Source organism: Leopardus geoffroyi, chromosome A2 (genome assembly GCF_018350155.1).
Source record: "Leopardus geoffroyi isolate Oge1 chromosome A2, O.geoffroyi_Oge1_pat1.0, whole genome shotgun sequence".
NCBI classification, from domain to species: Eukaryota; Metazoa; Chordata; class Mammalia; order Carnivora; family Felidae; genus Leopardus; species Leopardus geoffroyi.
The window spans coordinates 95,947,258-95,963,741 of record NC_059331.1 but is presented as its reverse complement, the minus strand read 5'-3'; the positions used below and the strand labels follow the sequence as shown (position 1 = coordinate 95,963,741).

Genomic DNA, 16,484 nt, shown 5'->3' with positions numbered 1-16,484 from the left:
CCCCATTCATGCTCTGTCTCAAAAATAAATAAACATTAAACAAAAAAAAAAATTAAAAAAAAAATAAAATTATCCTGATGTCACTATAGATTTGTCTTTCAAGCAAATATTGCAAATACATAAAAGAATTAATTGAGGTTATTATGATTGGTTATTTAATGATTTAATTGTCTTTTTTTTAACTCTAGATTCTACTGATTGTATCATAAATAGGCTATCATGTAATTAAAGATCTTATATACAGTTGATACATTTTGTTTGTTTTAGGAATTATCATAATTCTTATATTCTTTAATTTTTTACAGATTTTGTTTGTTTCTTTCTTTCTTTATAAGTAGGCTCCTTGCTCAGCACAGAGCCCAATGCCAGGCTTGAACTCATGACCCTGAGATCAAGACTTGAGCTGAAAGCAAGAGTTGGAGGCTTAACCGACTGAATTACTCAGGCACCCTTTTAAGATTTTATTTTTAAGGGGCGCCTGGGTGGCTAAGTCGAATGGCCTGGGTGGCTATGTCGGTTTAGTGTCTGACTCTTGATGTCAGTTCATGTCATGATCCCAGGATTATGGGATCAAGCCCCATGTTGGGCTCCATGCTGAGCATGGGGCCTGCTTAAAATTCTTCCTCTTCTCCCTCTGCCTCTCCCTTTTGCCCCACGCATGCTCTCTCTAATTAAAAAAGAAAAAAAAATTTTATTTCTTTTTTTTTTTTTTAAGTTTTTTTTTTTTCAACGTTTATTTATTTTTGGGACAGAGAGAGACAGAGCATGAACGGGGGAGGGGCAGAGAGAGAGGGAGACACAGAATCGGAAACAGGCTCCAGGCTCTGAGCCATCAGCCCAGAGCCCGACGCGGGGCTCGAACTCACGGACCGCGAGATCATGACCTGGCTGAAGTCGGACGCTTAACCGACTGCGCCACCCAGGCGCCCCAAAAATTTTATTTCTAAGTAATCTCTATACCCGACATGGGGCTCAAACTTAAAACCCTAAGATCAAGAGTCATATTCTCTACAAACTGGGCCACCTAGGCGTCCCTCATAATTCTTAAATTCTTTTTTTTTTTAATGTTTATTTATTTATTTTGAGAGTGAGTGAGTGCATGTGTGTGCAGGAGTCAGGGGGCTGGGGGGGAGGTAGGGAGAGAGGAGAGAACCAGAGAATCCCATCCCAAGTGGGCTCTGCCCTGTTAGCACAGAGCCTTGCATGGGGCCTATCCCAGGATCCATGAGACCATGACCTGAGCTGAAATCAAGAGTTGGGTGCCCAATCAACCGAGCCACCCGGGCACCTCCATAATTCTTATATTCTTAAAAACAAAAGCTCTTCACCTAAAATTGGGTAGTAATATTATTGGTTAAAGTCAGCGTTGATTAGAATTTAGACCTTTACTTTGTGTGTATTCAGCACTTAAGTACAGATAATTTAATACAAATTTTCCATGTGTTGATATAATTTATTTTTACATTATCATTTATAAAAGGAAAGATGTTTTTCAGGCCTTCAACTCAAGCCTTATCATAAACCATTGCAACACGTTCGTGACTGGCCAGAAATACTTGCTGAATTAACTAATTTGGATCCCCAAAGAGAAACACCACAGCTTTTCCTAAGAAGAGATGTGAGACTTCCTTTGGAAGTTGAAAAAAAGGTTTGTGTGGAAATCTTATTTTAGTCATTTAAATACACAGAATCTATTGAGTTCCTGTGGTAGGCACTAGAAATAAAAATTGTGCTTTTCCTGTATGAGGACGAGGAGATTTTCTGTTTTTCTGTTCAATCCTCACATCCCTGGGGTAAGTGGTAGAGTTTGAGTTAGTCTACTTACAAAGCCCCTGGTTGGTTTTCCTATTTCTACCTTCATTGTTGTAGAAACAAAAGAAATAGAGAATCTATTGTAAAGAGAATTAGCAACCAGATGGAAGATGGATTAGACAAAAAAAAAAGTTTTTAGTATAGTTAGGAAGTACGGTATCAAAGATAAATTTAATAAAGGACTAATCAGTGGTAAATTTCAGACGAGCAAAGAGATATGTTGATGTGGTAGGAGAACAGAAAATATATTCTGAATGGAGAAGATTATATTTGCAAAGGGGATATAAAAAAGTTATTCGCAAAAGTCAGTAAGTGGCTATTTTCAAATCAAGCAGAAATTATATAGATAGTAAAAAATGAGAATAGAATTTACATTTGATAAAAAGATCTGTTCCATACAAGTACACTTGGATTTGAATTTCTGTAAATTTTAGAGGATGTGGGATAATGCTATCTGAAAGATGAATGGACAACGAAGAAATTTAAGGTAGATATCACAAGTTAAACTAAGTGGGAAGGCTAACAACAAGAGTAGCTTTGAAATTGAAGAAAAAAAGTTTCAAGGTCTCATAACTTTGGTGAAGAAAAAATATACAGTGCATTTCCTGGTTGTTATCCAAGGGAATATTAAACAGACAAGGTTGAGCAAAGTTATATGAAAAGTTCAGTGGCCATATACAAACTTGATAAATGTTTTGTATCTAACTATTCATATTGTCCCTTTTATATTATCAAACCAAAGATAGACTTGATCCTCTCACTGAAATATACTGGCAGTTACATAAAGAGTGTATGAAACTTACCAAAAACAAAGATCTTAATTATTCATTAAAAAATGTGTTAGATTTTCATAAGTAGAACAAAGGGAAAAAAAAACAATTTATCATCTCAATTGACACAGAAAAGATAGTTGACAAAATCCAATACCCTTTCATGATAAAACTCTTATAATAGGAATAGATGGGAACTTCCTCAAAATGATAAATGGCATTTATGAAAAACCTACAGCTAACATACTCGATGAAAGGCTGAAAGCTAAGATCATGAAAAAGACAAGGATGCAGCTTTCACCAATGCTATTTAACACTAACCAGAGCAATTAGATGAAGGAAGGAAGGAAGGAAGGAAGGAAGGAAGGAAGGAGGAAAAAAATAAAAAGCATCCATACTGGAAAGGAAAAAATAAAACTCTATTCACAAATGACATGATCCTATATAGAGGATCCACAAAAAAGCTATTAGAGGTAATAAATAGATTCAACAATGTGCAAGTTACAAGCTTAACACACAAGAATCAGTGGTTTCTACATCAATGAACAACCAAAAAAGGAAATTAAGAAATTAATCAAAATAGCATCTTAAAGAAAATGCTAGGAATAAATTTAACAAAAGAGGTGCAAGACTTGTACACTCAGAACTATAAAACATTACTGAAAAAAACTAAAGATCTGTGTAACTGGAAAGACATCTGTGTTAAGGGTAGGAAGATTTAATATTGTTAAGATGTCCACTCTAGCCAAGCATGTACTGATTTACCACATTATCTAAAAAAAAATTCCAAAAGCCTTTTTGTAGAAGTGGAAAAGGCAATCCTTAAATTCATATGTAATTACACAGGGCCTTGAGTAGCTAAAGCAACCTTGAAAAAAGAAAAGAGTCGAGGGATTCACACTTCCAATTTCAAAACTTACTACAAAAGCCACAGTAATTAGGGACAATTATATAGACCAATGGATTAGAAATGAGAGTACAGAAATAAACCCAATACATATATAACCAAAATCTATAGTCAGCTGATTTTTGACAAGGGTGCCAATGAAAAAAGAGTGGTCTTTTCAACAGATGGTGCAAAAGTATGAAATTGGACCCTGAATCACACCATATATAAAAGTTAACTCACTGGATCAACAACTTAAATATAAGAGCTAGAAACCATAAAGCTCTTAGAAGCAAACCAACAGATAAATCTTCATGACCTTAGATTTGGCAATGGATTTTTTTTTTTAAGCTTACTCATTTATTTTGAGAGTGAGAGAGAGTGTGCAGGGGGAGGGTGACAGAGAGAGGGAGAGAGAATCCCAAGCAAGCTCCACGGTGTGGGCCTGACATGGGGCTTGAACTCAAAAATTGTGAGATCATGACCTCAGTCGAAACCAAGGGTTGGACACTCAACTGACTGAGCTACTCAGGTGCCCCTGGCAATGGATTTTTAAATAGGACACCAAAACTGTGAGCAACAAAAGAAAGTATACATAAATTAGACTTCAAAATTAAAAACATTTGTGCATAAAAGGATATTATCAATAAAGTGAAAAGACAATTTACAGAATGGGAGCTACAACTCAACAACAAAAAGACAACCTAGTTAAAATGGGCAAAAGACTTGATTTCTCCAGTGAAGATACACAAATGACCAAGAAACTTGTGAAAAGATGCTCAACGTCAATGGTCATTAGGGAAATGTACATCAAAACACAATGAGAATCTACTTCACACCTCCTAGGATGGCTATTTTAATTAAAAAAAAGAAAATAATGAATGTTGGTAAAGTTACAAAGAATTTGTCATCCTTATACATTGCAGGTAGGAATGTAAAATGGTATAGCTGCTGTGGAAAACGATAGCGGTTCTCAGAAAAACTAAACACAATTACCATATGATCCAGTAGTTCCACTCTTTGATATATACCTGAAGAATTAAAAATAGGAACTTAAACATATCTATATGCCAGTGTTCAAAGCAGCATTAGTCACAATAACCGAAATGGTGGAAACAAACTAAGTTTCCATCAAGAGATGAATGGATAAACAAAACGTGGTATACACATAAAATGGAATATTATTCAGCCATAAAAAGAAATGAAGTTCTGATACATGCCATGACATGGATAAACCTTGAGAACATTATGCTAAGTGAAATAAGCCAAGCCAGACGCAAGAAGAGCACAAATATTGTATGATTCTACTTACATTAAGTATCTAGAATAGGAAAATTCATGAAGTAAATTAGTGGTCACTACAGGTATCAGAGAGAGTGTGGAGTTACTGCTTAGTGGTTAACAGTTTCTGAATGATGAAAAAGTTGGGTAAATAGTGATATTTGTACAACATTGTGAATGTAATTAATGTCACTGAATTATACACTTAAAATGGTTAAAATGTTTTTTGTTATGTGTATTTTAGCACAGTTAAAAAAAATATTAGGTCCATAAAGTCTGCAAGTAATTTAAGTATACTCAGTCTATCTTCCTTCTCCACCTAAGTAATATTTTAAAAGTTGATTGGTGGAGAAAAAGAGCAATAACGATAAAACTTGGATGATAAATTAATTGCATTATTATAAAGAATATAAAGTGAACTCAGGTGAAAAAGAAGCAAAGTTTAGTAAGTACCTTAAGACAAATCAGAATATAATGATCATCTGATAAGATAGTTGTGTTCTTTCATTATGTAATTAAGAAATTCCAATTTGTACCGTCTGAAAAATGGAAGAATGACATTTATTGGTTGCATTATTCCTTTAGGATGAAAATGGCCTGATTTCATTAGTAAAGAATAATTGTTGACTAACGCTCACTAAATATACTTTTAGGAATTATAACGCTTAACTACTCAAACTCTTTAAATTCACTGTTAATTTTGAGAAATTAAAGCCCATAGGAAAGTTGAAAAGGTAATAAAATTCATTAAATTCACTAATGGCTAATATTTTGCTTTATTTCCTTCATCTTCTCTATCTTTTCTTTATGAACCATTTAAAAGTGTGTTGCAGACATCATAGCACTTAATCCCTACATATTTTACATATATCTCCTAAGAAAAAGGACATATGAACCTTTTTCAACCATTTTCAACCTAGAAAAATTAATATTTCCATAATAATGTCTGATATGTGATCCATATTCAGATTTTCCCCAATTGTTTAAAAGTCTTTTTTTTATAGCCCCCATATGTAGGATCTAGTCAAGGTTCATAATTTCTATTTGGTTGTTATCTCTTTAGTCACTTTTAATCTAGAACACTCCTCCCACCTTTTTTCCCCATGAAATTCTCTTTTAGGTTTTTAATATTATATAGAGCATTATAGGATATTATTTTAGTTAGTAAGACAAAAGTAACTTTTACCACAGGGAATTGAGATCACTTTGAATTATATTTGGAAATCCTTTAAGTATTCATTCAGAAACTCTATAATTGGTGACTATTTCTAAGCATAGGTATATTCTGTAGGCTAGCTTTTTTCAATCTTTGTTAATCCTACTTGATAAAGTGAAACTTCATAACGTTTTTGAAACTTAGGGAAAAATCTTCTGCTCTCCTTTAGTGTTATTTGGAAGTACCAAGTAGTTTTAGTCAAATGAAATAAAAAATGTTTTAAAATAAAAATTTTAAAACTACATGTACACTTCTAGGAATTAATACACTTTCTTGTATTTTCCTTGAGGTTCACTACTATATCATATGAAACATGTAGAATAATGTTTGAGGAATATAATTGATTTAGGTAAAATTGTGGTAGAAATTATCCATATCCATAAACTAATGATAATCTTTTATTAGACTGTAAATCAGAGGTTAACAAACTATAGCCTATTGCTGTATCTGACCTGCTGTTTATTTTTACATACTCGGTAAGCTATTAAAGTTTGAAAAAATTCAAAAGGATAATATATCATGTCATGTGAAAATTTTATGGGTACCAAATTTTGGTACCCATATGTAAAGTGTTATTCGAACACCATCACAGACCTGTATGTTACTGTATTGTCTATGGATGCTTTTGTGCTCAGAGAGACTATGTGACTCATAAAGCTTCAAATATTACTCTCTGGTCCGTAACAGGAAAAATTTGTCAACCCCTGCTGTCAACAGCTTATTTATATACAAATATGTAGCGTTTGCTTTTCCATATTAGACAGTGACAAGTTGTATATTTCTAACAGGAAATTGTAGTCCAATAACCAAATTCTGCTTTTTCTTTTAAGATTGAAGACCCACTAGCTATTCTTATCCTCTTTGATGAAGCCAGATATAATTTATTAAAGGGCTTTTATACAGCTCCTGACACTAAACTGATAACATTGGCAAGTCTACTGTTGCAAATAGTTTATGGAAATTATGAGAGTAAGAAACACAAGCAAGGTTTCCTAAAGTAAGTATTTAATACAGTATGTGGTCTTGTGCTATGTTCAGTATTCTATTTAACCAAGAAAGTTTAAAAATGTTAAGAAATATTTATACTTTGGTTTGGAACTAGAGGATATGAGGAGGCATGAAATGAAGGGAAAAAATGGTAAAGCATTCTTAAAGTTATATTCTCTCCAAAATTATTTTTCTTACATTTGACTCTGGTTTGATACACCTTTTTTTTTTTTAAGATTTTATTTTTTTAAGTAATCTCTACACCCAACATGGGGCTCAAACCCACAACTCTGACATCAAGAGTCACATGCTCTACTGACGGGCACCCCTTGATATACTTTATATTTTTTCTTTAACTTATCTTTATTATATGTTTAAATATAAGTTCATTAAAACCTGACTTGATAAGTAGTAGAAAATGTCATAAGGCAGATTTCAGTTTTTGAGAAAAAACACTGAGGTTTTAAACACTGAAGTTTGTTTATTGTAGTTTTCAATTTTCAAAAGTATTTTGTGGTTATTGAAAGAAGAAACATTCTCTTAAATGAGAATGTTAGGATTGTGGCTTTTGCTTAAAATTTTTAGAGTTCTCTAATATTTTACAATATATATTTTTCAGCTCAAAAATCATGTTACTTAAAAAAAATCATGTTATTTAAAGCAATTTGTTTCTGAGTGATTTATGTACTTTAGCTACTAAAGATGATTTATTTAAAGCATGTTGGCCTGTTTGCTTACAGTGAAGAAAACCTAAAATCCATTGTACCTATTACCAAATTGAAAAGTAAGGCACCTCACTGGACAAACCGAATACTTCATGAATATAAGGTAAGCTGTTTAACAGAAATAAAAAGACATTTTATACCCTAGTTGAAATTTTGTAAATTAAATCGTGTAATATGTTTTAAATGTAGTTACATTAAATTTATAGTACTGAAATTAAAAATTCATCTTCTAGTTCACATGAAACTGAAAGTAGCATATTTTTATTTTTAATAATGTGGAATCTTTTACTGAATACCTTCTATATGCTGGATACTGTGGTAAGGAATAGAGATTAAACACACACACACACACACACACACACACACACACACACACACACCTCACACACCATGTTCTATATGCTGGATACTGTGGTAAGAACTAGAGATTAAACACACACCTCACACACCATGAAATTATACACTATCCTTGTCCATGAGACACTTAAAACCTAATAGAATAGACAAACACTATTTTTATACTTTGATATTTCTTTCTTTTTTGAAGTATTAAGAACTGCTCTTGGGATAGTTCACACAATTTTATTCTTCTCTGGGGGCAGCCACGATTTTAGAAATTGCTTAGTTGACCTACTTGGATTATCAAAAGTGTGTTCTCTTTTCACATCTCTTTTATTTTACCTTATTTGTTTTTAGAATCTTAGTACAAGTGAGGGTGTCAGTAAAGAAATGCATCACCTTCAGCGCATGTTCTTACAGAATTGTTGGGAAATTCCTACATATGGAGCAGCTTTTTTCACAGGACAGATATTTACAAAGGCAAGCCCCAGCAATCATAAAGTCATCCCTGTGTATGTAGGAGTGAATATAAAAGGACTTCATCTTCTCAACATGGAAACTAAGGTAGATTTTCAGCTTTACAGCTGTTTTTGACCAGTGTCTTAAAAAAATTGTACCAGCATGCCCGAAAAATCTAGAAATGACATATATATAAAAGTATTCATTGCAATTTTATTTATAATAGCAAAGGAAGAGGGATGAAAAGTAAATGATTGTCAACAAAGTGTTAATTATTAACATTAATCATATTCTATAATTATGTAATGTATTAATCATAGTACATTTCTACATTGAAATACTGTGCAGCCATATAAAAGAATGAAGAATGTAGAGAATGATTTTCAAGATATATTTAGTGAAAAAGTACAGTGGTGGACCATATGTAATATGCTATTATTTGTGTAAAAATGAGGGGAAGTCAAGACCATATTTACATGAATACATATTGCTTGTGTATGAATAAAAAGTTTCATGAAGCCTTTAGAGAAGGCAACCAGGTAACTGGAAACAAGAGTAGGAGGGAAACTTTACTAAGTACCATTTTGCAACTTAAAAATTTTTTAACTGTGATTATATTACCTATTTTAAAAATCAATTAAGTTTAAATGAAAAAATACAGGTTACAAAAAGAAAAATATATTGGGGTGCTCAGTTGGTTAAGCATATGACTCTTGATTTTGGCTCAGGTCATGATCTCATGTTTTGTGAGATTGGGCTGGTGTTGGACTCTGCACTGACAGCACCGAACCTGCTTGGGATTTCCTGTCTCTCTCTCTCTCTGCCCCTCCCCTGTGTTTGCACACGCTCTTTGTCTCTCAAAATAAATAAATAAACGTTAGAAAAAAGAAAAATGTAATACCTGTCACAAGGGATTCACTTTGAAAAGCAGAATTAGTTATAAGAGCCTTTTGGGGAACAGGCAAGATGAAGTATGGAAGGGATTCAGACCTTTCCCATCAGAGGCTTGTTACTATATTATATTCCTTTTTCTAATCAAAGTCGTTATATATAAAATATGGAATTATCAATCATTTTTAGCATATTTAACACATTTATCTGGATGAACAGCTTTCTAGCTTTAATAGCTAATAAAAATCAAATTTATTTTGTTCATTCAGATTTGTTTAAGAATAGACCATTTCAGGTCTGTTAAAGTAATAACTAAGCTTATACATTAGAAAAGGTATTTTAGGGGTACCTGGGTGGTTCAGTTGGGTAAGCGTCCGACTTCAGCTCAAGTCATGATCTCACGGTTCGTGAATTTGAGCCCCACATTGGTCTCTGAGCTGATAGCTGGGAGCTCGGAGCCCAGATCCTGCTTCGGATTCTGTGTCTCCCTCTCTCTCTGCCTTTCTCCCCTGCTTGCACTTGGTCTCTTTCTCTCTCTCAAAAATAAACATACATTTTAAAAAAAATTAGAAAAGTCATTTTAGGTTAGGAAATTTTATCATAAACCTTATTTTTATTTTCATCATTTTTATAACCCTTACTTTGTAATCACATAACTTCTGAAAGTAGTTTAGTCACTTCATGATAACTCAGGATCATCCTTATGGGCAACAGCTATTTTTACCATGCTGTTAGATATGCCCGTGAATGGAGGTAGAGAATATGTACGGACATAGGGCTGAATAGGGACTGAATTCAGTAGTTTATCTAGAACTTGATTTTTTTTGAAGCCTCTGATGTCAGCTTGCTTTTGGATCATTTGCTTATTATCATTTTCTTTTTAAGCTACTTTACTCACAAAAAATAGGCCGCTTCTAATTAGTTTGTAACCAGTTTTCTATTTCTTTTGTACTAAGTTTATTAAAGGAAATCAAAGGAGAAACTCCCCTCACCATTTCTTTTTTTTTTTTTTTTTTTTCAACGTTTATTTATTTTTGGGACAGAGAGAGACAGAGCATGAACGGGGGAGGGGCAGAGAGAGAGGGAGACACAGAATCGGAAACAGGCTCCAGGCTCTGAGCCATCAGCCCAGAGCCTGACGCGGGGCTCAAACTCACAGACCGCGAGATCGTGACCTGGCTGAAGTCGGACACTTAACCGACTGCGCCACCCAGGCGCCCCCCCCCCCTCACCATTTCAATAAATTTCTCCTCTGCTATTTCAGAGCATTTTATACAACATTTACAAATCCTTTACCAAACTGAATGGTGACACTGTGGGTGTGATGCTGAGCCTTTTCTCTAAGCTATAGTTTATATTTGCCTTGGCAGCATTCCAGGTTTAGGCAACAATTCAATGTTTTATTTAGTTCCTAAATGATGGTTCAGCATTATAACATTTCACATGAATAATACTATGGTCCAGGAATCGAGTAAGTGAGATAGCAATTGCAGGCAGAGGATGATAACAATGTTATTAGTGAATAGTCTGCTTTTTTTAGGATAAGATGTTCGATTTCTAGAAATATAAATTAAAATGCTGTCCTTGGGTGATTAAACCAAAGAGTAATAATGTTTTCTGTCCACCTGATCATTACCTTGTGTTCTGTAAACCACTGATAAATTTACAGGACCTATGAAAGCTTTAAGATGATTATATTTTCTAATCATCAAAGGTGGGAGCAGGCAGCTTGTCCTCAGTTGTGTTAGAGTCATCAAGATATGCTAGGGTTGAATTTGACAAGTTTAGAATAAACAACTTCATTTGCAAAAATACCTTCATTTACATTAAAACTCTGCTTGGGATACAGTAGCTTCAGAGATTAATTCTCATGAAAACCCATAGAATACAGCAGTGTTTTTTATATCAATTACTTCTACCTTCTATATCTTGTTTCTCTTTGAAATAAGAGAGTTTCCCATTGGGGAGTATAACTCAGCCAATTTCATATGCTCATCAGAGCATACTTACATAAAATGTAGGCACTATTGAATATATAACACACTGTGTTGTAAATCATTGTTTTACTATAGTGAATGTATTTCTGTTTCATAACTGCGCTTGTTGATATATCTTTAACCATAATAGTACTATTGCCACACCCAAGCAATAGATACCCTTTGCTGATGTCAGTTTATGTTGGCCATAATGAATGCCCTTCTGAAATAAAACTGGTTATTTAGATATCCACATAGTGTCATTCTTCCTGATCAGTTATCAACATCACTGTTTCTCCTGTCCACTGGCTGGCTATTTGCTACTTGTCACTTCTTTGGTTTTCCCTTTTCTGCTCTCAACTATTCCTGACATTTTCTCTTGTGCCTTTAGATTTCCCTCACTAAACAACTTGACCCTTTGTAGGTTTTATCTCGTAAAGAGAACTACTTTTTCCTTCTAGAGTACACTGTATCTCTCAAAGCTACCATATGGACTCTGACTTTTCAGTTCCATTGAGCTGCTTTCATTATTGTGGGTTTCTCAATCTCTTCCTTTGTGCATAGCAACAAAACCTTTATTTTTAATTTACAACCCCAGTATTTTTGTTAGTAATTTAGCCCCCATATAATGGAGGACTTATACTACAGATGTATTTTTTTCTATATATTAAACTGTTTTGAGACCATATTAATGGACTATTTTTTGCTTCTTGATTAAACAAATTTCAAGCAACTGATCTAAAAAATAGACAATGCAAGGTATTACGATATCTTGACTCAAATGTTTCAATGTGTTCCTTGGTAAATAGCTATTTTAGCATATCATATCCATAAAGTTATATTTTACAATATAAATACAGGTGGCTAATTTTAAAGAAGATGTGCTTAGTTTCGCATTATACATAATGTACACTCATGTAAATTAATTGTACTGTTTCATTTAAGAACCTCACTTTTTTTTTAAGCTTATTTATTTATTTTGAGAGAGAGAGAAAGAGAGAACACAAGCAGGGGAGGGGCGGAGAGAGGGGGAGAGAGAGAGAATCCCAAGCAGGCTCTGCACTATCAGCACAGACCCCTATGTGGGGCGGGAGCTCAAACGCACGCATGGGAGATCATGATCCTAGCCACAACCAGGAGTCGGACACTTAACCAACTGAGCCACCCAGTGCCCCAGTTTAGGGCATTTTTAAAGTGAGGTTCTTGGTGTGCTCAGTCCGTTAAGCACTGGACTCTTTTTTTTTTTTTTTTTTTTTAGTTTTTGTTAATGTTTATTTTAGAGAGAGAGACAGCGCGAGCAAGGTGGGGTAGGGGGGAGGGCAGAGAAAGAAGGAGACACAGGATCTGAAGCAGGTTCCAAGCTCTGAGCTGTTAGCACAGAGCCCCGTGAGGAGCTCAGACTTGTGAACTGCGAGATCATGACCTGAGCTGAGGTTGGATGCTCAACCGACCAAGCCACCTAGGCATCTCAGCACCAGATTCTTGATTTTGGCTCAGGTCCTGATCTCATGGTTTGTGAGTCCAAGCCCCATGTCAAGCTCTGCGCTGACAGCACAGAGCCTGCTTGGGATTATGCTTCTCCCTTTCTCTGCCCCCCACCCCACACTTGCTCTCTATCTCTCTCTCTCTCATAATTAATAAATAAACTTCAAGAAGTATGAAAATTATTTTTTAAAATGTCCTAAAACCATATCCTTTTCACATAACATTAATTACTTGTAATAAGGGGGCCAGGGTGGCTCAGTCATTTGAGCATCTTACTCTTGGTTTCAGTTCAGGTCATGATCTTATGGTTGTAAGATCAAGCCCCACCTCAGGCTCTGTGCTGAGCACACAACCAGCTTGGGATTCTTTCTCTCTCTCTCTGTGCCCCTCCCCTGCTTGTGCATGCACTTTCTCTCTCTCTCAAAATAAATAAAAATAAACATTTTATCAACATTTTAAGAACTGCTAGTCATAGAAAGCAATTTTTTTATGCTTTATTTATTTTTGAGAGAAAGAATGTGAGCAGGGGAGGAGCAGAGAGAGAGAGGGAGGGAAGGAGGGAGGGGCAGAGAGAGATGGGGACAGAAGATCAAAGCAGGTTCTGCGCTGACAGCATCAAACCCGATGCCAGGGTTCAAACTCACAAACCTGAGCTCAAGTCTGACGCTTATCCAGCTGAGCCACCCAAGTGCCCCTGAAAGCAAATGTTTTTAAACGTGTATTTTAAAGGATGCACAAACACTTTCTTTGTATATGTGTATATAAATAATATATTTTTAGGGCAAGAAAATGCAAGTTGCTAGGAGAGATTCATTTTGAAATAAAAAAGTATATTGAATGCTTATTTAAATTTAAGTTTTTTGTTAGGAAAGTGTAGGAATAGGTTTTTTTTTAATAGTTTTTTTTTTTTTTTTTGAAAATTTATTTATTTATTTTGAGTGGGGGGCAGAGAGAGACCGAATTTCAGGCAGGCTCCACACTGTCAGTGTGAGCCCCACACAGGGCTTGAAGCCACAAACTCTGAGATCATGACTGGAGCCAAAACCAAGAGCTGGATACTTAACTGACTGAGCCACCCAGGCACCCCAGAAATAGGTTGTTCTAATACTGGTTTTAAATAATTTGATGAATTTATGAAGGCTATATTAATTATTAAAATTATGCTTATTTTTACCGTAAATATATCACTATACTTATTTTCAGTGAGATGGAATTGCTTAAGTCAACCTGTTACCTCATTACATAAATTTCAGATCTGAAAGTACTATGTGAATATTCAAAAGGTACTGAATAAAGTGAAAGGGATTTTTTTTTAACGTGCGGAAAGTAAAAACTTGTACATTTAATTTTCTTGAAAGTCACTGAGAGAATAGGCATCTTCTCAACTTTACTGAGACATAATTGACATAACATTGTATAAGTTTAAGGTGTACAATGGGTTGATTTGATATGTATTGCAACATGATTAATACCATAGCATTAGCTAATACCTCCACCATGTTACATAATTACTGTTTTCTTTTTGTGATGAGAACACTTAAGATCTACTCTCTCAGTAACATGAACTATATAATATAGTATTATTAACTATAGTCACCATGGTGTACATTAGATCCCCAGAAATTACTCATCTTATACCTGAAAGTTTGTACTTCATGGCTGACATCTCATGTTGCCTGTCCCCCAGCCTCTGGTAGCCACCATTCTGTTTCTCTCTGTTTCTACGAGTTCAGCTTCTTTAGACTCCACACGTAAGCGATATACTGTTTAGTCTTTTTCTGACTTATTTTACTTAACATAATGCCCTCAAGGTCTATCCATGTTGTTAAAAATGGCATTATTTTCTTCTTTCTGATGGCTGAATATTATTCTTGTGTGTGTGTGTGTGTGTGTGTGTGTGTGTGTGTGTGTGTATGTGTGTGTGTGTGTGTGTGTTTATACGTATGTGTATACATACCACAGAATGGGCATCTTTAAAATGTTTGTCAGTGTGATACAAAAGATACCATTGCTGAAGGCAGTCTCCTAAGAGTCTACCATCTATGTGGTTCTGTACTTGAGGCTCTGTAAGGTTATTGAGGGAACTTTGAATACAATTTATTGTAACATTCAAAACCATTATGTTTGGACATGACTAGATCATTGTAGATAGTAAGAGAAGATAGGTGTTGTTTTTAACATACATTTCAATATAACAATTTCTAATTATATTGCAGGCTTTACTCATCAGTCTTAAGTATGGTTGTTTTATGTGGCAATTGGGAGATGCTGATGCATGTTTTCAGATCCATAGTATGGAAAATAAAATGAGCTTTATAGTACACACAAAACAGGTAAGTACTTATCAGTTGCTCTGGACTTCTAATAATGAACTATTGTATTAGTAAAGATTCTTTTTTTTAAGTGACGATCCATTTTACTTCAAGGAAAACCTTTGATAGTATGTGAAATTAAGATATTTAAGACCAAGGATAAAAGGCAGGCCTTTCCTAAGCAGATAAGCCAGAAACTTATCTGAATAATTTATTTAGTTTTATAACAATGAAACTCTGTTTTCTGGTATTTCTTTTAATTCTAGTTAGTATTCCCTGTCTCTTTTATCCAGGTGTCTGTCAGGTAATCCTTCCCTCTTGATAAGTATTCTATCTGAGCCACTAGTTGCATCCCTTCAAAGCCTTAGTACCCCCTCTATTCTTGATAAACTTCCTCTAATAAGAAAGTTTCTTTTCAGATAGATAGGGAACTGCTCACTGCCATGTATGTCATTTACACATCCTTACATGTTTCACATTTACTGTTGACGTATATTTTACTTTATAGGCTGGCCTTGTGGTAAAACTATTAATGAAGCTAAATGGACAGTTAATGCCCACCGAAAGAAATTCATGAGAGGAAAGCAGCTGATACTTAAACTACCACATTTTGTAATGCACATTTTTTCCATGAAAGATTTCTTAAACTATCACTTTTAACAAGGCACTTAGTCTCTTGTAATATATGAATGTATACTACTACATTGTACAGAATCTGTACTTACGTTTGGTGTGTAATATACCAATTAGTTTTGTATAATATCCTCATAAGCTATTCTAATTTTTGAGAGAAACACATAAAAATATGTAGATTGATCATCTGTATAATAATGGACAAAATAGTAAGCTTTATAAAAAGTTATTTTTGGTAAATGGTAAAGAATTTGGACTGGGATGTAATGAAATTAAAATATAGCTTTGGTATAACTTTGTGTGTCATTTCAGAATATACTGAAACTCAACATATTTGAATAAAGAAAATATATTTTCTACTTAAACCAGATAACACTGTTATTTCAAACATTTTTCTGTAATCTATGAACATCTCTCAGTATGTTTTTAAAATTCTTAGTTAAAATGTGTAACTAGTATAAGCTAGTATTTCTCAAAGTATAGTTCTTGAATCCCCTGCATCAAAATTAACCTGATGCTTCTTTAAACAAAGATTGCTGGGACTCAGTATATACAAGTTCATTCACTCTCTAGAAGTAACAGGGCCTAGGAATCTTAAGTTTTGGGGTTTTTTTTCTGTTGAAATGATTCCAGATGCAGTAATGAATTTGGATTATTAAAGTAAATTACACAAAAGTGCCTGGCACATAAGTACTCATACGTAGACACACAG

General features: G+C 34.3%; 1 protein-coding gene across 5 annotated transcripts in view; it reads left to right on the top strand.

Annotated features, from left to right (window-relative positions):
• Positions 1–16,140, top strand: part of KRIT1 (KRIT1 ankyrin repeat containing) — a 42,279-nt gene extending 26,139 nt beyond the window's left edge. For all 5 annotated transcript variants that reach the window (XM_045497044.1, XM_045497046.1, XM_045497045.1 and 2 more), the window contains 6 exons: positions 1,497–1,648; positions 6,796–6,962; positions 7,693–7,780; positions 8,374–8,580; positions 15,044–15,160; positions 15,648–16,140. In XM_045497044.1, the coding sequence (XP_045353000.1) occupies positions 1,497–1,648; positions 6,796–6,962; positions 7,693–7,780; positions 8,374–8,580; positions 15,044–15,160; positions 15,648–15,716 (800 nt within the window). In that variant the 3' untranslated portion in view covers positions 15,717–16,140. The remainder of the gene's footprint in view (positions 1–1,496; positions 1,649–6,795; positions 6,963–7,692; positions 7,781–8,373; positions 8,581–15,043; positions 15,161–15,647) is intronic.
• Positions 16,141–16,484: the final 344 nt, after the last annotated feature.